Source organism: Lissotriton helveticus, chromosome 7 (assembly GCF_964261635.1).
Source record: "Lissotriton helveticus chromosome 7, aLisHel1.1, whole genome shotgun sequence".
Taxonomy (NCBI): Eukaryota; Metazoa; Chordata; class Amphibia; order Caudata; family Salamandridae; genus Lissotriton; species Lissotriton helveticus.
Genome location: NC_136068.1, coordinates 71,713,894 through 71,740,103, shown reverse-complemented (window position 1 = coordinate 71,740,103; position 26,210 = coordinate 71,713,894). Strand labels below are relative to the sequence as shown.

The following is a 26,210-nucleotide window of genomic DNA, read 5'->3' as shown; positions in this document are numbered from 1 at the left end:
GAGGTTTTGGGTCTCCTCTGACCGTGTTGCACCGTTCTCATACTGTTACTTTGTTGTACACTTACCGCTACCAGCATATGCGCCATTTTTTCTTGTACACTCCAAAACCCTACACTGAACCCACAGGCTAAAAAGGTGGTTGAAGGGATATGGCAATCAGCCACAGGATGCTCACGATCATTAGAAGGATCTGAAGAGCAGAAGCTGGTGTGATGGAGGCTCCAGATAGATCGTCTCTAGATCCAAAGAGGGATTCTGTGTGCCCCCCAGATCTTTGTGCTAACATTCCATGTGTGTGCATGTGAGGTGGGTATGTAGCATGGAGCAGATTTACTAAGAATGCAAGGCAGCACTTCCTGTGCTGCATTGCGTGACATGGAGGAAGCAGAAATGTGCTGTACCTGCTAAGATATCACATATTTCTGCTCTCTCCTTGCTCTGGTGCACTGTGTGCTGCCCAGCACCAACAGGGACACCCCTGCACCATGGTGCAAGGGTGCCTGCATTATGAGAAGGATTGTTTTTGTGACGGAAGAGGCACCTTCCTGCACAAAAACTATCCTTTGAGGCATTATCAACTTTTTATGTGTGCTGCAGACTGCTGTACATATAGAAAAAGGAAGTAACGAGAAGTATTACAGATATTTCTCATTATTACGACTCACCTGGGAAGGCATATCATTTCGCCTCAATCCCAGCTTTACTTACCTTAGTAAAACTGGGATTGAGTCGAAATCCTTGTGTGGGTGCATGAGAACACCCATGTTCCACCGATGGAACGCCTTCTCAACAAAGTTCAATGCAAAGCAACGATTTTTGCGGCCTTGCAAAACTCTAGATTTACTGAGCCACAGAGAGCCATAAAAGGTAGCTTTGCGTGGCACAGAAGATCTTGTTTAAGGGCTTGTGTTGCATCTTTTTGCATTTTTGCTTAACACAAGGGCAACACAAGTACTTAGTAAATCTGCCCCTGAGTGCGTAGTAGTAAGACTCCTTGTGTGATGAAAGTCTTAGTGCATGTGCCATGCCACCCTAGCAGATCACAGGTGCAGGCCGCCATCTTAATTTAGGATCCACCATTTCATCAAACCTACCTAGTGCGGTATAGATGGCAAAAAAGCCCCGGAAATGCCTGCTCGGTTGCTTTCTTGAGACAAATGTCACTGTTGAAGTGTTGGAGAGAGAGATGAATTCGAGAGGTTCTGGGATATCCCCAACGTCGGAGGAGAACTTGCCGCAGACTATAATAAGGGTCTGACTGCCATCGGTCACCTGTGGAAAACGACATGAGAGGAGAACAAAGTTAAGCGCAGTTCTCTGCAGGTGGCAAGGCATTCCTGCAGGAAATTCTGAATATTTCTCAAGGGAGGGAGGAATTTTTACAAATACAAAAGGCCACAGCTTCTTTCATGTTACTCTTTGCTGGACAAACTTTAAGCACTTCTTTCCCCGTTTAAGCTAGAGGAACTAACCTTTTAATTAAATATATTGCATTTTTAAGTACAACAATATAGTTGTCCCTATTGATTAAAACCCACACCCATGTTTTTACTCACACGTTGATCTAATGCCTTATAATATTCTATTTTTGAGGATACATTTTAACCTCAACTTAATTTGAAGGTGCTCAAGCAACCTGCAGCGATCAGGATAGTTACATTGATGCTGGAACAGCATACTCATCTTCATTTTATAAGGTAGTTTGTTTTATCATTTCTCTGGGGAGGGCTTTATACCGTGAAGTACTAAGTCCTTCTTTCTACTTTTATCTTTAGAACCAAATTGTTGCCGGTAATTTGTGCCGGTGCTTTCCGGTGTTCGGCACCAGCACTTATTTGTCAGCACCAGTTCTAGCGACAGTCCACCACATGGTGGTGCTGTCTTCTTATTTATGAGATGAGCACAACAACTGTGTTTATTTAGGCAATATACATTGAAAATTAGTCATACCAGGCTCTTATGCCATTATGATATCTTTGGCCTGAAATTGTCTGAATTGTCACAATTGTAGGAGTGCGATGGTTATGTGTTATGTTGGTACTGCCATTGGCAGCGATGGCAGAGTATGGGTGGTACAGGTTTCAGTAGCCTTCTGGGGAGGGCCCTGGCACTTAATTTGTTTCACATTAAGCACTTGAAACAATTACAGATATGTTCCTAAAATATGTGTATATATGGTGTTTGTGCATTTAAGTACAATTAAAGTACAATTCAAGACCTTTTTTAACTCAGAAATATTTCCAAATATATGACAGAGAATTTTGATTAAAACATATCATTAATTTTGGTTTCCACACATTTACTCATAAAATATTAGCATTATGTGCTAGTTTTCACACAAAACAGCATACTAGGCATAAGAGCCTACTTGAAGAACTTGGATGCTATTTTACCCCCTAGAAGCTGAGTAGGGCCGAACCTGTAAGAGGACAAGCAATGACAAAGCTGATAGGTCAGGTGTTGACTGCCAGGCTTTTCTCTTTGTCATGGTTTTATTATATTCCCAGGTAAGGCTGATGTAGCGAAGCAGCTTATTTCTTGATTTGTCCTCACAAATAACATTTTCAGCTATGACCTTTTGCACACGTTTGCATGCACGACAAATGTTGGATTAGTTTCTCTGAAACTAAACTTATTTACACATCTAGCTTCGCACAACATTATCACAAAGCCCTGGACATCAAGTACAAGGTCTCGTTCCGCATTACGTACAAATGTCACCACTATCTTCATCCACGGGGTGACAGGACTATCTACATATCCATAACATCACCAATCCAAACGCAAATCGCAAAGCTGCTTTCTATTATAAAAGATGAGCATCCAGATAGATTAGCAGAGGAGGCACTTCCGCTGACACCGAAGGGCCCTGCATGCTGAGAAATCACCACTGACATCGTGTGAGAGGTGTCCAGTTCATGACCAAGATGGGGTCCTTCACTCTATTCCCTCAGGTAATGGGGTTGGATCATCCCTTGGATTGATTCTGGGCTTTACAACTACATACACTCTAGGTACACTTAGAGTAGGGTTTACATCGTAGTAGTATGCTTGACGACTGCCTTGTGTTATATGCCTGCATAAATACATTTTGTTTTAGCACCATGTTAGAACTCTATCTACTATTTACCCTCTTGGTGCTTGTAATCACGTTAATCTGCTTCTGTATACTAACCATGGCAGCACACGTATTTTATGCAAGAATAACATTGGTTCAATAAATATTTTTGAAAACATCCCCCATGTGTATTCTCTGTATATTTCTCTGAGAATAAATGAGCACAAGTGACTGAGTGAAAAGTTCTGTACTGTTTCAACGATCCCTTAGGGGACAGGGATGTCATGCTCAGTGGTTACCAGAAACCTTTCGCTCCCTGGTAGGTTCGGGGGATTTACGGTGGTGCTGTGAGCTAGCCGGTCTATAGGCCAACATATCCTGCGGGGTGTCCAGAATCAGTCTAGACCCCAAGCCCCTAGTTTATGTTGTCCAAACAATGCACAGATCCTATGGATCGGTAGGAACTATTTGACATGGCGCCACCAACGTGGGTTAGGCTCTTATTTAACGGTCAAATCTGAGTAGTCTGTCGTTCTTTCTCAGAGACCCCTACTCACATTTTTACCAGAGACATCCATACTGGGAAGGGAAAACAAATCCGCCTCAGCTGACTAGGTACACCCTATGTATTGGATGTAGGTTAATCAAGCTTGGTGGATTAGAAGTTTCCGCATTGCGCAAACACAAACGCTATAAAATATCAGTTAAATACTACTGCTGTGACAATGGCCGAACAAGGTGAGGACGTTGAAGAACAGATAATTGGACTAAATATTTCAGAAAAGACAGGCAGTTACAATGAAATTATTACAACAGGGCCTCCCTGCAACGGGTGGAGATGTTACCTTCGTGGTTGAGGCACGCGAAGCATTTAGAACAGAGGTATTCTATTCTTGGGATAAATTCCCTCCTGCAGATGCACACACATGGTTGTTTTCTTGACTACATTGAAGTTGAACCACTGGAAGAGTATTATCCATACGTGGACTTAGGAGTCCTGTTAACTTACCAAGAGCACATTCATTGGTTTAAAGGCACCCTACCCCATATAACAGAACACATGAGACTCAGTTCCCTCAGCAGAGAAAGAGCGACCTAGCCGGTCCTAGGTTCATACACACCGCATCCAGACGTCGCTGCTTTAACAGCTGCAGGAATGTGTACAGTCTTTGGAGACCTAATAAAAATGTACAGGAATCTTATACAATACATAATGAGAACATTTACAATACAACCTGTGAGGGCTGCTCAGGCTTTGCAACCACACATGGTTACTACCGGTATTAGCCCACAAATATGAAATGCCATTATGGGACAAATTCCCACCAGCCGGGAGCAAATCTCGTTCTGGATAGCACAAAAAACAGCACAGCTTGAGGCAATTTTTCCCCATGCAGCCCGCAGGAAAAAACAAAGAATACTGACAGTTTGCTTGCCATTGGGGATGGCTGCCCAGATAGGAGATTGTGTCACTTGGGGTACAATCTTTGCGGCCGTATATACCAGAACACATGGTGCCCCTTCAATAGCAGTCATAGCAGATGTACTGAAACAGATTCAGAAAGAATACGGGGCAGAGCCTGCCTTAGATCTAGGGATGAAACTGATGGGCAATTTTGCCCAGGTATCAGCCACTATGTTGAGTAACATAAAACGGGAGGCAGCAGTGGTGGTTATATGCCAACTCCTGAGCAAATTCACTCCTGCACAGCAGTAGCAAGAATTACCTAAGATTATCAAAGACACATACGCTTTGCTTGGGAGAGATAATCTGGGAGCCAGACCTGAGAAACCAATTGTTAAGAGTACTTCTAAAAAGGAAAACTCTTAGCAAGCACCCGATTCTTTGAAAAGGAAATGGGCTAATAAACAAAAAAATAAACAAAACAAAACACAGTCATGGGGTGGTTCTCCTCAACAGGAGCACACAGAGAAAAAAAATAACTTGAGAAACCTTAAAAATATTAGGAAGCCTGATAGGTATCAGGATACTGATACATGTTCCTCTCGTTCCTTTCAGGATTCATCCGAAAAACGTTCAGCGAGAGACAGACGGTCAGAGCTCAGATCTGCAGACTGAGTCAAGCCGAACAGGGGAACACATTGCACTTTAGACTACAAGAGCTCTGATTATTCCTTGAGGTGGGCAGTCAGTCATCCCAAATAAATATGCAATTCATTATAGTTACAAATAGATATTCTGCCTTACACAAAAAGGAGGAGCAAAAAGCTGATTCTTACGTGTGAAGCAAGCATTCTTTCTTATTCACAAGATATTCTGAATGGACAGATGATAAGGCAATAGCACGACAAGAGGCATAGGCACATGCGTAAGACACACTCACCTTGACGTAGTCTTGGCAGTATTCTTCATCTTCCCCAACATCAAAGTGGGTAAACTGGAGTCTCAGTCTGTAGCCTTGAGGCACAGATACTGTCCATGTCATGGACTGGTTTGAAAGGTAGGGCGCAGGATATCCAGGGGATGTAATCGTCCCAAATAGTTCTGCGTCAGAACCTTGAAAAGTAATGCAGAATACTGAGAGCAGCCAGATGTAGGCCCTGGAAATGGAGAGGCATGGGGTGAGATGCTGTTTAGCTTTTGGTTAAGTAGAGTGAGGTCTTAAAAGTAGGAATGTGAAAATTGTATTTGCCTTTTATTACAAGCAGGACTCTTCAACAAAGGGCAGGAGTGATATATGAGACAAACTGGTCCATTTACTTACGTAGGCTCTAACTGTAGAGTAAGCAAATGGAGGTTACACTGTCTCAACAGGATATAAATATTATGATTCTAGATTTAAAGCTGATATTTGTATGAAAACGCTGCAGTATGAACCTGTAAAATATATAGCTTTCTGTCTATGGTCTGGGATTATGAGATTTGTGTACACTTTATTTTTCATCTTGGCCCTTCTAAAGAGATACTCACTCATTGAATGTGTCAGAGAGAATTTATTAGAGAAAGACATGTTGGAAAACTAATAGAGCATGCGCAATACCATTTTTCATAATGCCTATTTCACCAATAACCATTGGGGGTTTTTAGCAAATTTGTGCTGAAAAATACAACATTATGCCATAATTTTCAAAAAATATTGTTATAATGGGTGAATCCCCACCCCCATGAGCCTGGGTAAAGGGGCCCTTGATTGACACACTAAGAAAGTCTTGGAATATTTCATCAGTGATTCTTCAGATCCTAAGGCATAATAGCCTAATTAGATGAATGTATGCTGTAAAATGTATATTTGCTTTTAAAGTTTCCCTTACTCATAAAACCTGGAAGAAGGTGTGCTCACTTCCGTGAGTCTGCCTTCTGTGTTTATGTCACGCCACTTTCAAAGATCAGCAGCTGCCACAGAGACAGACTAAGTAAAAAAGCAAAGCAAACGGTGGAGATGCAAATAAATAGACTGTAAGGAGCTAAGGGACATATGTATCAAGCTAATTAGCATTCGCAAAGGCCGAAATTCGCAGAATTTCGGCCCTTGCGAATGCTAATTTGCAAAATGGTATGTATGTAACATTTTTGATGCAAAATAAGGAATCGCAAAATTTGCTCTTCCTTATTTTGCGATTGCACTTAAGGAATCGCAAATTTTGCGATTCCTTAAATGCAATGTATCAAAGAAAAAATACTTCAAAAATGCCCATAAGGATTCGCAAATTACCACCAACTTCTAGTTGGTGGTAAATTGCGAATTCTTTAAAAAAAACAATTTTCAAAAAAACCAAAGGTGCCATATGACGCTCATACATGCCCTTAGGGCATGTATGTGCGCCATATGCCCCCACATGTCATGTTCAGGGGTGTAGCAGGGTGTTCTTGAGACACCCCTGCACCCTTGAAAATATTCCTAATTTGCGCCCATAGAAATGAATGGGTAATTTGCGATTAGCAATTTGCTAATCGCAAATTAGGAATGTTAAGGAATCGCTAAAAAGAAGCGATTTTTAACACACAAACCGTTTTCTGATTTCTAAATAGCGATTCCTTAAAAATCGCTATTTAGGAATTGCAAAACGGAATGTTGATACATATCGCCCTAAAACATTATAAAGGGATGCAATTGCAGGACTGGGACAGGGAAGTATAAACTTGGATCATTTGGGTATTGGGATCAGATTCACAAAGGTAAACTTACAGTTTTGTGTATGTTTACTATTGTTTTGGTATTCACAAACTACAAGTTTAATTTTACTAATAGGAATTCTACCACTCCGTAAGCATGGCTGAGACCCCACACATAAAAAAAATTGGCCCTATCCTGACAACTGTCCAATGGGCACTTCTTCCCCTCCCCACCCCCAAACAAACCCTCAGCCCCTCTCTGGGAGAAAAAAAAAAGCTTGCTGAGGCTGGCGCCAATTTCTTGGGGTATTTTCATATCCCTCAATGGACGTCGACTGCTTAGACCCACCAAAAATGTGCAGGAAACCACTCAGAGCTGGGGGATTCCTGCTCACTTTCTCCTACACCATGTGATATCAGTTCATCACCATGTGACTGTGTGACGGGAAGGTGACACACAGTGGCACCGTGTGAATTGGGGGTCTGAAACCAGCAGCGGGTTGCCCTTGGCTGTGTTGGGCAGGCTGCGGTCAAAGGATTTCGCCTACGAACAGGCCCTGTTCCCAATCCCAGCCCCCATCACACCCAAGTCAACTGTGCACATCTTTAGGCTGTGCATATAACGGGTCTCAAGCACAGGCTTGGGACGTCGGCCAGGCCCTGATCCCGTCCCAGTGTCCTGCACTGCTCACTGTCGACAAAACAAATTACGAACATATTTACAACAGACGGCAATAAATATCGCAAAGTGCGCTTAGCGCTTTTATATTTATCGCCGTCTATCACTGGAATTTATCACCATGCTTGCGCTGTATTTACAACGCATAACTGCAAACCAACAAACGTGCCCCCTCACTCAATCACTTAAGTTTTTAGGGACCAGATAAACATGGACGTTAAATTTGGTCCGGTATCTTTATTTAAACCTTTTTCTTTAAATGATTATTTCGAAAACAATTTTGTTTGGCAGATAGAGAATACAACATACACAATTATTGACAATTAACACTAGCCTACATTAACACAATACCACTAACAAACTCTGTGAAAAAAAGATTTCAAGTGTAACATCCCACAAATAATACAGTGCTGAACCATAAACATAACAATTAGACAATTTTATACAGACAAATCAAAAATACGTGGAAAGAGCCAATTCAATACAAGAGCAAAAAAGCGTAAGGCAGATATGTTTTTTGATACACATTCAATGTATATAATTAGCTCTTGCTGGGTTGCCGACGCGTTTCAAGTTTGGGCATGGAGTTTCCAAACTATCATCAGGGCTCTTGTGATTCTTCTGAGTATTGGTATTTGGTTGGCCTGTATGGGTTTCTATAAATGGACCAAATCCTCTATTCAGGACACAACCAGGGTAACTTCAGTGACAGCACCAACCTTTAGTGGATCGATTTTGTAGCCAAAAAGGGTCTGGGGGGCGGAGGGTTAATTTTTCTTAGAATCCTTTCACGCTCTTCTGCTGGAAGGCGGCAGACACTTCTACCCTGTGCCTTTAATTATTGCTGTTGGCGGCACCCCTCGCCCCCAGTCTACGGCCCCAGCCGGGGCTGTCGGGAATCACAGTGACTTGGTTCCGCTCCGCGCTTTGCAGTCACGTACCGTCGTGATCTCTACAATCTTTTCTTTACGCGGCTTGGATACGATGCTTCAGCTAACAGCGAGCGAGAGAGAAGCATCGTATCCAAGCCGCGTAAAGAAAAGATTGTAGAGATCACGACGGTACGTGACTGCAAAGCGCAGAGCGGAACCAAGTCACTGTGATTCCCGACAGCCCCGGCTGGGGCCGTAGACTGGGGGCGAGGGGTGCCGCCAACAGCAATAATTAAAGGCACAGGGTAGAAGTGTCTGCCGCCTTCCAGCAGAAGAGCGTGAAAGGATTCTAAGAAAAATTAACCCTCCGCCCCCCAGACCCTTTTTGGCTACAAAATCGATCCACTAAAGGTTGGTGCTGTCACTGAAGTTACCCTGGTTGTGTCCTGAATAGAGGATTTGGTCCATTTATAGAAACCCATACAGGCCAACCAAATACCAATACTCAGAAGAATCACAAGAGCCCTGATGATAGTTTGGAAACTCCATGCCCAAACTTGAAACGCGTCGGCAACCCAGCAAGAGCTAATTATATACATTGAATGTGTATCAAAAAACATATCTGCCTTACGCTTTTTTGCTCTTGTATTGAATTGGCTCTTTCCACGTATTTTTGATTTGTCTGTATAAAATTGTCTAATTGTTATGTTTATGGTTCAGCACTGTATTATTTGTGGGATGTTACACTTGAAATCTTTTTTTCACAGAGTTTGTTAGTGGTATTGTGTTAATGTAGGCTAGTGTTAATTGTCAATAATTGTGTATGTTGTATTCTCTATCTGCCAAACAAAATTGTTTTCGAAATAATCATTTAAAGAAAAAGGTTTAAATAAAGATGCCGGACCAAATTTAACGTCCATGTTTATTTGGTCCCTAAAAACTTAAGTGATTGAGTGAGGGGGCACAGTTTGTTGGTTTGCAGTATATAGGGTCCAGCCCTCCCTCAGCCCCGCCAAGGACCTTTCTCCTTTTTGTGTGCTGGTATTTACAACGCATAGCGCAATGGCGATATAAAATCCAGCGATAGCGTGGTAATCGCCGTTTTGCAGGGAACATCGCTGGTTTTCCAGCGATGTTCCCTGCAAAATATGCTTGTTGATACGACCATGTGGTTGTAGCACAAGAATCCACCCCCCATGTTAGGTATGGGTTAGTCATGATTTTAGCAGACATTAGTTTTTGGCGGAAACAGCGGTTTTCGCCCAAAACTAACACATGCTAAAATGAGTGGGCCACCTTGTAAATATTGCGATGTGCACATCAGCGATATTTGAAAGGTTGTACTGTCCAGTGACGCCCACTTTGCATCTCATTATGCAAAGGGAGGCGTCGGAAAAAAGGGTGCTAGAATGCGCTAATGCATGTTAGCACCCTCTTGTAATTAGGGTGATAATTTAATCTCCGCTTTTTTGGTTTTAAAAGCCAAAAAAGCGGAGATATGGACCTTGTAAATATGCCCCTTAGATGGAAGTGTATTTATTTGTATGTTTTGTGATTCGCCAAATGGGGGCAACGGGGTAATAAAGAAAACCGTTTGCTATGAACTACCGGACACAGCTATAACTACGGGGTCAATATTGCAGACTTATAATGTACAGAAACTATACAGCCACTCACCTCCCTGTGGCACTTTTGCACTAGAACCAGTGTGCATTGTCTAGAGTCTCAAGCCATACCATTCAAGTAGAAAGAACCCACTTGGCCTTACCAATGTATCAGTGTTCATTTAACTCCACAGAGTGTTAATTCCTGTGAATTTTATTGGCCTGGCATTGCCCCTGGTATAAGCAACTGGCAAAGAAGAAATCCTGAATTGGCCACTTCTCTGTTTTCAACCAAATGCATATACCTATATACAGGGCTTTAAATGAGATTAAAAAAACTGGGGCGGTCTCTTATAGGGGCGTGGCCAATGTAATTAAGGGCGTGGCTTACAAAATGTTAAGCTAAAAATCTGTGCTTAGCATAGTGTGCTGCCTGACTGGTATTTCGCTGCATCTGTCCATTCATTCAGATATATAACACACATTTACGCCTACAACAAGACAGGACTATTGGCTTTGTCAATGGTTGTAAATTACATAAGATAAATAAGCAACAATTATGACTTTGTTGTATATAATATTGAAAATGCTTCCGTTCTTGCGAGCGAGGTTGCGAGGTAAGGCAAGAGCTGCCGACTTTTGAGCTGAGAAAACAGGTGCGAGCATCACCGTGGCTCAACATCCTGTAATTCAAAACATGAATATGTGCTTGTGTAATGCAACTGGTGATCATCTTTGCTCCAAGTTTGCGCTATAAGAAACTAAAAAATTAGGGGCATATTATCAATGGCCAGTGATAATTTTCGATGGCCGCTGTTAGTTTGAGAATTGTTATCGCCGGCTATCGCTGATAATTATCGCCATGCTGGCGCTGTATTAACAACGCATAGTGCAATGGCGATAATTATTCCAGCGATAGCAATGTTTTCCATGGAACATTGCCCGTTTTCCCACAATATTCCATGGAAAATGGCGATAACCTTGCTGATAACACCCTGTGGTCGTATCAGCATAATCCATCTCCAATATAAAGTATAGGTAAGTCAGCATTTTTGCAGGCGTTAGGGAACTAACGTCTCCAAAAATTCCTGGGCCTCCTTGTAAATATCGCAATGTGCACATCAGCGTTATTTACAAGGTTGTTCTGCCCAGTGACACTAACTTTCCATCTCATTAGAGATGCAAAGGGAAGCGTCGGGTAAAAGGGTGCTAACATGTGCTAATGCATGCTATCAACCTCTTGTAAATAGGGCGATATGTTTATTTTTTTGCTTTAAAAGACAAAAAAGCAGAGACATGGCCCTTGTAAATATGCCCCTTAGTCTCTTTGAAGTTACATCAAAAGCAGTGACGGGTGGCGGTACTATTGCAGAGTTAAGCTTGTTTTCCCTTCAACCTGAAGGTCAAAAAAAAAGAAAAGTCAGACCGACACCCGTTTCGGCACCAGCTTTTTAAGAACGGCCTTTTAAGGACCCGGCACACTTAAAGCCCTGCCTATACATACAGAGGTCAATTCATATCTGATAGGGTCACAGACTGCTTCCTACACAGCTAGCTAGATTTAAGTTTATCTATCTCCTGTCTTCTCACTAAAATGGTCACAGTTTGTCTGCACAACGTTTTTCAGTGTCACAAAACTTTCTGATCCTATCAGGTCTCAAACAGTACAGTAAATAACCGCTTGGTGGCGCTAACCGATTGGTTTCCACGACTTCAGCCAAGACATCTTGAAACATTCCCCGCATTGTGGGAGGGTGGGAATGGGGTCTGATATTTGTATTTACTACCCAGAGAATAGCCAAAGCGACGATTCAAGATTGTATACGCTTATTTCATTTTAAACAAATGTTGTGCCTGGGCAGCGTCCTCCCAGGACGTTTCCTGAAATTCACCGGCATGGGGCCGTCCAGCTGGTAAACATAACTTATCGGTGTAAATTTTCCTAGGCATTTTCCGACCTAAATGGACCCTAATTCCACTGATTTGTAGAATAATTAGAAGTGGGCGAGCCATTGAAAATTCGAGCCTGAAGCCTGACTCTGGCTCGGCCGAGGTCTTGTTGGAACCTCGAGCCCAGAACGAGCCGAGCTTGAATGTGGCTTCTGCCTGTCTGCCCTCTGTAATGTTGGGGGCCCTGGGCCCTCATTGCTAAGAATGACTGACACGGACACAGTCAGGTACTGGTACAACTGGCCTCGAGCACGTGCGCTCGGCCCCTTTTATTAGAGCTGTGTCACCTGACCAGTGACATCAGTGGTGGGTGGGTGTCTAGTGTAGGGAATACAAGAAACACTAGACTGCTGGCTGTAACTCTGGATCAGTACATCCCTCCCAAACTTCGGGAAAAATGAAAACAAATGAAAGTCCAACCTGTGGAAGAAAAATGCAGTTTGCAAACCCCACGATAAAGTTCAACCTGTGGGAATGAAAAATGTACGTGCAATATAACACTGGACTCTGTAAATTGAAATGAGTCTCTTTGGTGGATTGCAGATCGCAGATGGTGTAGTTACTGCATTCAGGACTCATGAGTCATTGTGGCATGGTTTGCCGTTCTTCAGCGGGTCCTACCTTCTATCTGCGCCGCTTGGACATTGTTCTCGATCTTGCCTTTGCTTGGCACCACTGGTGACAGTTGGTAGTTTAGATAGAAGGGTGACGTGATCCGAGTATGGGTTGTCTTCTCGGTTCTCCTCTTCAGTCCTGGTCCTTGGTGATGTCTCTGGGCAGGCTTCAAAGTATTTCTGGGCAGATGAAAGGAGTAGGTGCATACATCCCTCTCACTAGGATGCCCCTCTTCGCCGGTATTCCTCTCTCACAAGATGTCCGGGAGGACCTCTTTGCCAGGCTTCCACTGGACTGGTGTTGTCGGTCATGTTGCTCCACCATAGCCTTCGGGCCGTGAGCGGGGCGCTCCACGATCTTCACCGTTGTGTCCTAGTTCCACCTGAAGGTTACGCTGTTGACTCTTTTCTTGCACGCAAAGCTTTCCTCTCCGTGGGTCTTGCAGACGCACCGTCATGGATCCGTCTCTCTTGCGGGACTTGCTGCCACCAGAGTCCCTTGAGGCCTTTGCTTATTGGGCTGCCACGGGTTGATGTGGAGTGGTCAGTTCCTCAGCCGGATGTGTGAGCACTCTCGCCATTCAATCTTCCGCTCAACCCCAAAGGTAGATTGTTGTGAACAGTCCAAACTTGCTCTCTTCTACGATCGCCACATGGATGGATGGCTTGTAGGTGGATATCTTTGACTTGTGCCGCCGGTGTTCATGCCAGGCCTTGTTCTCCGCTGCACTCCGGTGTTCCGGTGCATGTCGCCATCTTCTTCTGATGGGTGTGTGAGTTGACTGGTCACACCTCTTCACTTCTCGTGATCTTCTAGTGGCACCGTGACATTCACTACCCTTCTTCTCCAATTCCTTTCACGATGTGGTCGGTCCCTTTCTTTTCTTCAATCACCCAGGCCATCTCCGTGTGGCGTGCACTCCACACGAATCTCCCTGGTTGCGTCCTACCCTTAGGACACGCCTTCTCTTTTTCCGATGACCAAAACCAGGCATCGCACCTTTCTTCCTGTCGCTCCTTCTTTACTTCGGGTCGGTGTCATCAGACCTCTTCTGGGTCCCGTCCATGGACCTCTTCTTGATCTATTCAGTTGCTATGCCTTCGATCTTCTGGCATGTCTTTGCAGTCGTGATCTTCTGACTGTCCGCTTCTCCTTTCTTTTCCTTCCGGGTGACCAACGGCCTGGTCATCTTCTCCTTTCCTTTCTGGGTGACCAACAGCCTGGTCATCTTCTCCTTTTCTTTCCGGGTGACCAACGGCCTGGTCATCTTCTCCTTTCCTTTCCGGGTGACCAACAGCCTGGTCATCTTCTCCTTTTCTTTCCGGGTGACCAATGGCCTGGTCATCTTCTCCTTTTCTTCCCGGGTGACCAACGGCCTGGTCATCTTCTCCTTTACTTTTCCGGGCGACCACTTGACTGGTCCGCATCTGGCGGTGACTTTTTGGCAAGTCATCTTCGCTGTGACCTACTGACAGGTCTCCGAGGACGCGATCCCTGCGTTACTCGGTCGTGGTGGCGTGGAGTTCCTTCACTCCTTGCGCGGTTCTGCGCAATGCTGTTTGGTTCTGAGGTGTGGAGTTCCTTCACTCCTTGCGCGGTCTCGCACAGTGCTGGTCTGTGGCGTTGGTGTGTCGCTGGGCAGCGTCACTGGGCGCTCCTGACTTCTGGCACTTCCGGCGCAGTGCTGCGCTGTCCTGGCGTGTTTGCACACACTGCCTTGAACTCTGTACAGTTCTTTGTCCTTCAGTCTTGCGCATTCCTGCGTCATTTCTTGAAGTGTTCCTGGAGTGTTGGCGCGTTCCTGCGCTATCTCCTGGTGCGGTCCTGAACGTTCTGGCACTTCCTGGGGAGTACCTGTGAAATGTCTTTCTTTGCAGCTGACAGTTTCTGTCGAGTGTCCTCTGCGGGTAGTCAGCTGTCTTCTGGCGCACTTAGGCTGTGCTGCAGGGTTGCAGTGGTCCTGTGTTTCTGGCGCGTTCCTGCGCCTCTTGGCGTGTTCCTGCGGTTCTGGCGCGTTCCTGCAGTTCTGGCGCGTTCCTGCGCCGTGCAGACCTTTGTTCCTTGCTTGGCTCCTTGCGTGCTTTGCAGCCCGTTGTCCCCTGCTGGGAGTCTATTGTCTGGGTGCCTCACATTGTCCTGGGGCACGTTTAGTGCGTTGGCAGCCTTGGGCTTGCTCCAGTCTCTTTACAGGGTTTTGCAGGTGCGATTTCGACACTTGGCCTGCAGTTTGGAGGCTTCGCCACTAGGTGGCAGCGTTGGATAGATCCTGTTGGCAGTCTACGTCTTGGTGTGCTTCTTTAGAGCTTCGTTCGGTTTTTCCTAGTGGGGCTGGGCTGTGAGCTGCTTGGCCTCCTGTGTCTCAGGCCAAGACTGGAGCTGGATTGCCTGGTTGGGGCTGCGGGTCAAGTGACGCACGGCGCCAGTGGGGTACTACCCGAGGGTCCTTTGGTGCCAGGTGAGTCGCTTCACTTTCTTTTAGCTTTGGGGCTATAGGCACATGTGTGTTCATGGAGCGAGGGGGGGGGGGGGGGGCAGGGCCCCCGCTGATCGGCGATGCTCCTTTCCTTTGCGCTGGGGGCTACCGGCCGCCACTCATGCCTCCTGCCTCGATCCTCTGCACCCTTGCTGCCAGGACGGGGGTGCTTGGCCTCAGTCGATACCGGCCGCTCTGGACGGCCTTATGCTGCCGCTTGTCTCTTACCTCCCCCTCACTGTGGCAGCATTACTAATTCACACGCTGCGCGGGGGGGGGGGGTGTGAGGAGTGTCGGTGCTGCTCTCCGGTCACTCTGCCTTGCCGCCTCTGTTCCTCTCAGTGGTGATGCAGGCGGTCTCCGCGGGACCACTTTTCTTTTGCAACCGCGGTGAGTTTATTCTTTGGCTGGGCTGTGCCGGGAGTGCTGGTGCTTCTTTTGTCGGTCGCGGGCCGGGTGCTGGTTGCTCACTCTTCTCCACCCCGCCGCCGCAGCTCCACACTTCACACGCGGCGCGGGGGCGATCTCGCTACTCGGTGCAATTGCGGGTGGGCTCCGCTTCATTCCTTTCACTCTCCCCGCCCGCGACAGCTCCTCTGCACACACGCTGCGCGGGTCGGGGGAGAGAGGACGCTTGCAGCAGGCCGCGGGTGGGCTCCGCAGGCTCTGCTTTGTTTTACAGTTTATTGTGGGCACACTCCTTCTGGCAGGCCGCGGGTGGGCTCCGCGAGCCTTGCATTATCACGGGGCAGTTTGCGGCCAACGCCGTGTCGCTGTAGGCGGGCCGCGGGTGGGCTCCGCTGGCCTCGCTATACTGGGGCACAGTTTATTTACAGCGGGTAGGCTCCGCTTTGTGTTTTTCGGCGGATTGTGCCCTTGTGTGACGTCACTGGTGCTCATGTAAAGCGCTGGGCATAGGGTCGAGTTCCTACTGTAATCGAAAACTGCAGAAAATGAACTCAGAGACGAAAACAAAGCCTTCATTTAAGGAAAGACAAATAGACGTCCGTTTCCTGGCTGATTTGCACAACGTGGAACCAAAAATCATTGATAAATCGCAGTTTCCCGCTGAAATTGTGCATCTGTAAGCAAATACTTTATTTCACCAAAACTCTCATTATTACGTAATCAAGCACTTTCAAATAGGAGTCCCGACACCTAGTTGTACAGAACTATTAATAAACTTTTAATAGGTACTTCTCCGTGCACTGCTATAATTAGCGCTTTGTTAATGTTAAAGTTTCAACGTGTTAAAGAAAGACACTTCTCGGCTCGTGCGCCGGCTCTAAGGTCCGAGCCGGGCCCGTGGCTCGGCTCTGGCTCGACTCTCGCCACGTTAATGTGTTGGCTCGCCCACCTACAACAATGACGCAATTTTCAGATCGTGTTGTGATATCATTGGTAGGTTAGTGAACTCTGACCCGGGAATTATTTCTAATATTGAGCAAAACTGAACAGCGAGCGCGGTGGACAGGGCACTCACCTCATCTTTCGGAGTGACACTGGAGGACGAGGGGAGAACGGAGGTAGCGCCAGGGCCCAAAATACGGAGTGTGGGTGTGTTTGTGTCTCTTGCAGAGTCAGGCTGCCAATAGATGCCTCGTGCTGATTCAGGCCACCAGAAGATGCAGAGTCAGGCCGCAAGGAGATGCAGAGTCAGGCCACCAGAAGATGCAGAGTCAGGCTTCCAGAAGATGCAGAGTCAGGCTTCCAGAAGATGCAGAGTCAGGCCGCCAGAAGATGCAGAGTCAGGCTTCCAGAAGATGTAGAGTCAAGCTGCGAGGAGATGCAGAGTCAGGCTGCCAAGAAATGCCTCGTGCTGAGTCAGGCCACCAGAAGATGCAGAGTCAGGCTGCCAATAGATGCCTCGTGCTGAGTCAGGCCACCAGAAGATGCAGAGTCAGGCTGCCAGGAGATGCAGAGTCAGGCTGCCAAGAAATGCCTCGTGCTGAGTCAGGCCACCAGAAGATGCAGAGTCAGGCTGCCAATAGATGCCTCGTGCTGAGTCAGGCCACCAGAAGATGCAGAGTCAGGCTTCCAGAAGATGCAGAGTCAGGCTTCCAGAAGATGCAGAGTCAGGCCGCCAGAAGATGCAGAGTCAGGCTTCCAGAAGATGTAGAGTCAAGCTGCGAGGATATGCAGAGTCAGGCTGCCAAGAAATGCCTCGTGCTGAGTCAGGCCACCAGAAGATGCAGAGTCAGGCTGCCAGGAGATGCAGAGTCAGGCTGCCAAGAAATGCCTCGTGCTGAGTCAGGCCGCCAGAAGGTGCAGAGTCAGGCTTTCAGAAGATGCAGAGTCAGGCCGCAAGGAGATGCACAGTCAGGCTGGCAAGAAATGCATTGTGCTGAGTCAGAAGGTGCAGAGTCAGGCCACCAGAAGATGCAGAGTCAGGCCGCGAGGAGATGCAGAGTCAGGCCTTCAGAAGATGCAGAGTCAGGCCGCCAGAAGATGCAGAGTCAGGCTTCCAGAAGATGCAGAGTCAGGCTGCCAGGAGATGCAGAGTCAGGATGCCAGGAGATGCAGTCATGCTGCCAAGAAATGCCTCGTGCTGAGTCAGGCCGCCAGAAGGTGCAGAGTCAGGCTTTCAGAAGATGGGGAGTCAGGCCGCAAGGAGATGCAGAGTCAGGCTGGCAAGAAATGCCTTTTGCTGAGTCAAGCCGCCAGAAGATGCAGTCAGGCGGCCAATAGATGCCTCGTGCTGAGCCAGAAGGTGCAGAGTCAGGCCACCAGAAGATGCAGAGTCAGGCCGCGAGGAGATGCAGAGTCAGGCCGCGAGGGGATGCAGAGTCAGGCCACCAGAAGATGCAGAGTCAGGCCTTCAGAAGGTGCAGAGTCAGGCTGGCAACAGATCTCTCGTGCTGAGTCAGGCCGCTAGGAGATGCAGAGTCAGGCCGCCAATAGATGCTTTGTGCTGAGTCAGGCCTCCAGGAGATGTAGAGGCAGGCCTCCAGAAGATACAGAGCCTCGAGGCCGCCAATAGGGGTAAGTCTCCGGGAGGTCCTTCCTTCAGACTCAGCCTGCAGGTGGGGGGCTTCAGGCCGCTCGAGGGCGCCTGGTTCCGAGTAAGGAGCCGTCCGGCGCTGTCAGTGACCCTGGCGTGTGCAGACCCGGCCCCGGGCAGAGTGCGGGGGCCCCGGCCCTATGAGCAGCTCAGCAGCCATCTGAGGGTCACTGACCCTGGGCGGAGATCGGAGTGGGCGCAGGGCCAGGCAAATATTGGCAGAACAGCCCCGTAGGGTGCAGTGAGTGCAGCGAGCGAGCCTGACCCCTACGAGGAGGGTTTGGGGGTGCGCCCCAAGAAAATATGGGCAAAACGGCACATTTTTCTGTATATATTCAATTGCGTTAGCTTTTAAAGCCTAGTAAAGGATGACCTTACAGTGCACCAGGATACACCAATATTTGTTGGGGCTCTTCAATGTTGCCCTCACTACCACCCTCCCAGTGGCCCCCATCTCTCCATAGCCCCCCTCTCTCGTGTATTTAATTTGTTTTACATCACCTCTCACACCAGTGTAGGGTGTCTAAGCACTTTACTTCACACACTTTGAGATAATAAATAATTCGGGTCAGATTTACGTTTTCTGGCGCATCCCTGTTGATGCGCCAGGAAAGATGCGTGACGCAAGTTTACCCGTGCGCCACCACATATGCGCCGCAGTTACAATGCGGCGTATCATGGTGCAAGGATAAACAGATGCGTGTCTCATCTGCCGGGGTAAGGTTGGCGCAGTGCTGGAGTTGTGTCGCGGGCGCGACACAACTCCAGCACTGTTCCAACCTGGCCTCTCCTCAACATGCTGCGTCACGCCTTACGCCTGCTTCAAGCAGGCGCAAGGTTTTGACGCAGCGACGTCGGAAAAGTGACTGAGGGAAATCTTGTAGATTTCACTCAGGCACTTTCCCGAGGCGTTCCTGCGACGGAACGCCCACCCTGCGCCGGAACGCCCAACATGAAAGCTGATGCAGGTTTCATGTGGCGCAGGTCTTTACAACGTGACGCATCTCCCAAGATGCGTCACGTTGTAAATAGGGCGCAATGTGGCGCATGGTTTACGCCACTGCTGCGTCACAAAAGTGACGCAACGGCGGCGCAAATGTGGCGCACAGGGCTCGTAAATATGCCCCTACGTGTGTAAATCAGTGTATAAAAAATGTTACTTAAGACAAAGTCTGGAGAAGCACAAACGCAGGATTCAGAACGTAACACAGTGGTTGAGGTTGGCTTTGCTAATAAGAATTTATTTCTACCCAAGTAAACCCATTTTTAGTAACATTAGGATAATGAAAGACTGGGGTGGGGGGAGGGGGGAACAAACCCTTCCAACCTGTACCATGTAGTTTGCATAATGCTCTTTGAGGACACTTCATAGCTCACTGTGCTAGATTATTGTAATTTATGGACTGCACAGTAACAAAAGCGTCTCTGTGACAAAAGCAGTAACTCATAGAGCTATGCACATAAACCACTGGTCTGTGAGTTGCATGGTACAAGTCCATTGCAGCAGGCACATTAACCCACTGAGCTACCTTAGATGAGTCAAATCTGTGATCTCTCTCCAACAGGTACATTCATCACCAGAGTTATCTTGACATTTGATGACAAATATGTATTTCTTTTGAATGGTAATGCAAGGGAGTTACCAGCTGAGCTGCAAGGCGCTTGCTTTTAAGGAACAGTTGTTAAAAAAATTGAATAATCTATTTTTGGAGCACCATTTTATCTTAAACCTTTTTGCACATTTTGTAGAAGTGTATCTTATGCTGTGTGCAATCAAGTTTAAAATATTGACTTACATATTCACAGTGCTTTCTGTCACAGGCTGGGACCTCGTAGCACTAAAAATACACAAGTCACTATTATTCACTGCACCGACCAAGATTCAATTCTGAGGTTATCTGACGTCCACTGGCTTAAAGAAAATTGAGGGGGCCTCCCTGCAAGGTATATGGAGGGCCCCCCTCTGGGCTCAATCAGGAGCTCACCGGACAGAATGCTCTACTGTGGGGGCCCCCTGGAGCTTGGGGGCCACCCGCACCGCGGGGGCTGTGGGGGCCTATGTTACGCCCCTGCAGACGTCTGCAGTGCAGAGGTTCCATAATATACTATAGGGCATTTCCCATCGATGAACTTTTTTTTTAAAAACATTTTTTAAAATTTATTTATTTATTTTCACATTTCATGATGTGCTTTATTTAATGCATGCAACCTTTTACTCACATAGTTTCACATTCATTTCAAAAAGTGTCATATTGATTGTCATTTTACTTTTGATGTGGGCCATATTAATTTCAACAGGTGTCATATTAATTTCAAAGTGGTTCATATTGATTTTAACATGTGTCATGTTCCTTTAAATGAATGACATATTCATTTCAATAGATGTCATATTCAAATTAATACTTTAATTTTAATTTTAATATTAATCATATTAATTTCAACATATATCATATGCAATTCAATACATGTCATATCCATTTCTTTTTTTTAAAAACTTTTTTTATTGATAACACAAGCAGCTGACAGTTAATGGAAAAGGAAAACAAAAAGAAAAAATACAAACAAGAATGCATTTAATCAGTAAATACTGTAACTTGAACTTCTTAATAATAAATACAGAGAGTAATACATAAAAAAAGAAAAAAACATCAAGTAATCAGAACAAATTCATATATCATCTAAGAGACAAATAATAAGATATCAAGGTAGTCAAACCCTCACTTAAATCAATTCATATCTGAGCACATAAAAACACATCCCCATATTCTGTCTATTTTCTTATGTGCTTTATCACCCCTTTTCCTAGCTAAAGATAATTCCATATCATATATCTCCTTCACCAAAAACCACCATTCGTTCACATGAGGTGGTTGGTCCGAGATCCATGCCCTTGCAATAACCAATCTTGCACATGATAGCAAAATAAAAACAACATCCCGAATTGGGGAAATAGTAGGTTGCATACCAAGAAGAATCATTTCGGGTCGTAATGTTGTGTTAATTATTAGTTTCTGTTTCAGAATGTTTTCTAAACTATCCCAAAATGAAAACAAAACCGGACATGAAACAATCATATGTTCTAGATCAGCAGCCTGTAGTTGGCATTTTGGGCATTTCATCCGATCGTTGTGAACGTTATTAAGAGACCACTCACAGAATTGTTGCGGGGTGTAATAAAGCTGGCAAATGGTCTTATAGGCTTGGAGTTTTAAACTGGATGAATGAACTAGAGTATCAATATTATTTAAAAATGAGAAAATGATATTTGAAGAAATACCGGTCGTAAATTTTAAGGTCCATTTCTGAGCCAATTTAGGGCAATCATCTATCATATATTGACTGAAACATTTATACCCTAGGCTGATCGTAGCTTTGTTCTTCCCCCCTCCTCTATACATACAAATCCAAAAATCTGAATCTGAAATCTCTTTAAGCTTTAGTTTCCCAATAAGAAAATCTCGGATTTGTATGTATTTAAAGTACGCATGCCCCGGTAGTTTATATATTAGCCTAAGTGTTTCAAACTCTAACAAGCCTGAGGAGCCATATAAATCGCCCAATTTTGTTATGCCTAAATTGGGCCAAATCCTGCACCCTAAATCACTAAAAATACCTGGTAAACCCGGATTGTTCCAGAGAGTTAAATCTGGGTGAAAGATTGATGTTTTGTTCAGTATCAGTATTATATTCCATATATATATTATGTCTTTGGCGGTCTTAAACCTAACTCTTTTAAAATAGTTTGGGTCATTGGTTCTAGCAAGGAATTGAATAGAATCGGTACCAAGCATGAATTGGTGAAAATAATAAGGATGATTGGAATTAAAGAGACTCTGTAAACGTCCCAAAAAGGATGCAAAAAAATAAGTTCTAAAATCTGGAAAATTAAGGCCGCCCTTACTGAACGGTAACTTTAAAGTAGACAGTGATCTGCGTTTTTTTTTAAAACCCCATATAAACGATTTAGTAATTTTCAAAGCAATACACCTAAATAAATACTGAAACTTTGGCAGAATGTTCATTTTGATGAGATTTATTCGCCCAATAAGGTTTAGGGGAACCTTATGCCATTTTTTAAGAAGAATGCTAGTATCTTTTAATAAAACATCACAATTCAGTGCCATAATACCCTTAATGTTGGATGTAATTTTAATACCTAGGTAGGTAGCTGTATGGCATATGCCAGCGACTGGAATCCATGGTTTATAATTAACTATGATTTGTGTTTTATTTAGGTTTAGTTTGTAGCCCGATACTGCACAAAAGCGTCAGCTTCTTTAATAATTCCGTCCATGGCTTCTATGACATCCGTTGTATATATCGCCAAGTCGTCAGCATATGCTGTAATTTTAAGTGAATTAGTGCCAAAGGTAAATGATTTTATATGTTCCTGGGATTGTATAGCATTGATAAATGGCTCCATAGCAAGAGCAAATAAAAGAGGTGATAGCGGGCACCCTTGACGCCTCCCTCTTAGAATTGGAAACATAGAAGACAACAAATTATCATACCCTATTATAGCATTTGGACAGTCATAAAGTGCTTGTATTTTCATTAGGAAGTGTTTTTAAAACCAATTTTTTGAAGAGTAGCCCACAGATATTCCCACCCCACTCGGTCAAATGCTTTTTCAGCATCGAGTAGTATCATGCCGAGTGGGGAGGAATTAGTTGCAGCAACATCAAACGCAGTAATAGCCATGTTAACGTGCAATGTTGTGTCTCTGCCTACCACAAAACCGTGTTGGTGTTGGTTAACTAATTTGGGCATAAGAGGAGATAATCTTGTAGCAATTAATTTAGTATATGCTTTGGCATCTGAATTAATAAGGGAAATGGGCCTGTAAGACCCACACTCTGAAGGTGTTTTATTCTTTTTTAGAAAAAAAATGATTTTAGCGGTATTCCAAGAAATCGGAGCCTTACTAGTTATCCCTATTTGATTTATAACTGAGCAAAGTAAAGGAAGAAGCTCCTCACTACAACTTTTGTATATTTCAATCGGGAGTGTATCGTCCCCAGCAGCTTTCCCGGAGGGAATGGAAAAGATGGCTAATTTTAATTCAGCAAGGCTAAAATCTTTTTCCAATTCTTCCATCGCTTCTGCATCTGTTTCTACTAACCAATTATTTCTAACGTACCTTTGAACAGATTCAATTGGAGGTAAATTCTCGGGGGTATAGAGTTTAGTGTAATATTTAACAAATTGTTGTAAAATCTGATCGGGTAGAGTATAATTAATTCCATCGGCCCCTCTTATGCTCTTAAATAAAGAGGTAGCTCTATCATCTGCAACCTTATAGGCGAGAATTTTGCGGATTCTGTCACCGCTCTCATATTGTGATAGTTTATATTTGTGCGACTTGGTACTAACTCTATCCCTAAGAAATATTTTAGTCTCGCAGCGTAAAGTAATTAGTTTACGTTCTAGCCTTGCTTTATTCAAATTAGTAGTTAACCCTGCATCCTCCTGCTTAGTAATTTCAGCCAAATGTTCTTCTAGAGCCCTGATCTTAGATGTAATGCCCCGTATCTCCTCTTTTTGATTAGCATTCTGCTGAATAATGAATTGCTGGGCAAAGCCACTAATACTTGTTTACAAGCATCCCATACAGAAATAGAAAGGGCCGAGTCAATATGAAACTCCAAAAATTCTTTTATATGTTCCTTCAACTGATTGATGAATAGGGAATTGGATAACAAATGTCTTGGAAATGAAAATAGCCTGGGTTCCTGTTTTTTAGATACAATATTAAAACCGAACAGAATGGGATTGTGGTCTGAAGTTACTTTAGGACAAATCTCCATTCTACTACCTTTGAGTATATTATCCGTAGTCCAAGCCATATCAATGCAGGAGCACATTTTATGTGGTATTGAATAGTAGGTATATCCTGCCAGTGTAGGATGGAGATTTCTCCAAACATCTTTTAAGTTATGTATGCGTGCTAGTTCTAAAATGGCGGCCCTTGTTTTGCGCATACGTTGTGAGGGGGTGCACTTCGTAGTATCTTTTACATAAATAATTACACAATTAAAATCTCCCATTAATATTAGCTCCCCCTCCCAATCTAGTAATTCAATATTAAGTCGGTCAAAAACTGCCGCATCGTCATAATTTGATCTGTACACTGCACATAAGATATATTTACGGTTTGATAACATTAATTGTGCAATTGCCCACCTACCGGTTTTATCAGCAGCAGCTCTAAGAACTTCTACCTTAAGTAATTTTTTCTTGAGTATAGCCACTCCCCGAATTGATGCATTTAATGGAGTACATATTATTAACTCAAACCCCCTTGTTCTAACATTTTTGTATCTTGAAAACGAATATGGGTTTCATTTAAAAGTGCAAAATGAGGGTTGTACATTTTAAGTTCCTCAAATACAAGTTGTCTTTTACTTTTATTGTTGAGACCTGAAACATTCCAGGCTAAGCAATTAACTTGATACATATCTTAATTCAAATATGTTCTGAATGACTGTTTTAATCATAAAAAAATAAACAGTTTCTTACTCAATCTGTACCTTAAATCTTTTTTGGTTGTGTCATCTTCCCCCCCCCCCGGAAACCCCCCTCCCCTCCAAACCTTATCCCCTAGCCCTATCCTCCAACTCCTAGAGCTCCCCCCCCAAAGTACCTACCAGGAAGCCTCCCCCTATCAACGGCTGCCGATAAATGGGCAGCCTACCAGCGAGGTCTCCACAAGGACCCCCTCCCTCCATATAAAACTCATAGAAGGTGCAAAAAAAAATATGTAAGAAAGAGCAGAAGAGAGAGAGAGAAAAAAAAAAAAAGATCTTTTATAGTAGGATCAAGACCATTAAGCATCTAACATCTAGTTATCCGATGTCATCTTAGAGAGCAGTTGCTCGGCCTCATTAACTTCAGTAAATAAATAAGTATGCCCAGCTTTCACAACTTTAAGGCGTGCAGGCTCTTGAAGATACACCACAGCTCTCACAGATTTAAAAGGGTCAATCAATTTACGTAACCCCCAGCGTTTTTCCATCGTAACCTTACTACGGTCTGATTTTACGAAGAAAGTTACATCGTCCACCGTCACTGGTTTATTTGGCCTCACTTTGATGGAGACCGCTTGTCGTAAGAGAAAATTACCTAAATACATCAAAATAGGTCGTGGAAATTTGCTCCCTTTATTTCAGGTAAACATAGGTAATCTATGGGCTCGCTGTATTTGTGAGTCCCAATCCCAATCAGATAAATCGGGGAACGCTTTTTGAAGCAGCTTGACCAGGTATGCTCGGGTATCCGCACCCTCCGGCCCCTCGGGTACTCCAAAGAGTCTCAGGTTCTGGTGCCTTTGCCGATTTTCTAGGTCTTCAACTTTATTCTTTAGGATCACAATATCTCTATCATGTTGGTTGGTGGAAGTCACAGTAGTAGCTAAAGATTCCTCAACAGCGACAACACTCTGCTGGATTTCTTCAATCTCTACGGTAACATTATTCAATTTGCTTGTAACCTCTAACAAGCAGGTCTGCATTTTACTGTTATCTTCTCTTAACTGAATAAAATGTTGCTGGACCTCTTGCCGATGTTCCAGCAGTGTCGTCAGAATCAGATCCAATGAGGTTTGTGTCGGGTGTTCCGGGGGGGCAGGAGCACATTGTTGAATTATTGCTGGTGCCGTCTCTCCTCTAGTGGAAGTGATGGTGGATGAGGGAAGAGAACCAGTATTCTCATATCCCATAATAGTAGAACCAGTAGTCACCAGATCATCACCTCCTGCTCCTTTTGAAAAAGTCTGAAGACGTTCCGGAGAGATAGGGATAGTGCTGTTGAGGGAGGCATCTTTAGTGATCTTCATACCTTCTCCCTCTGCAGGGTTATTACCGGATAAACGCAAGGCCATACTT

The 26,210-nt window shown here is 44.7% G+C and overlaps 2 protein-coding genes across 4 annotated transcripts in view; one reads left to right on the top strand and one right to left on the bottom strand.

The window, feature by feature from the left end:
• The window catches only part of LOC144768092 (complement C1s subcomponent-like), a 45,129-nt gene extending 27,106 nt beyond the window's left edge, over positions 1-18,023 (bottom strand). Inside the window, exons 1-3 of the mRNA XM_078651477.1 lie at positions 16,810-18,023; positions 5,404-5,620; positions 1,095-1,272 (exon numbers count right to left, since the gene is read on the bottom strand). Coding sequence (XP_078507603.1) covers positions 1,095-1,272; positions 5,404-5,620; positions 16,810-16,814 — 400 coding nt within the window. The 5' untranslated portion in view covers positions 16,815-18,023. The remainder of the gene's footprint in view (positions 1-1,094; positions 1,273-5,403; positions 5,621-16,809) is intronic.
• Positions 14,905-26,210, top strand: part of LOC144768093 (complement C1r subcomponent-like) — a 108,749-nt gene continuing 97,443 nt past the window's right edge. For 2 of the 3 annotated variants that reach the window (XM_078651479.1, XM_078651480.1), the window contains exon 1: positions 14,905-15,308. Coding sequence is in view for 1 of the 3 variants with exons in the window: in XM_078651478.1 (XP_078507604.1) it covers positions 15,674-15,716 (43 nt within the window). In the remaining 2 variants the exon portion in view is untranslated. Of the gene's footprint in view, positions 15,309-15,410; positions 15,717-26,210 lie in introns of those variants that run through there. The other variant, XM_078651478.1, reaches the window with a different exon arrangement.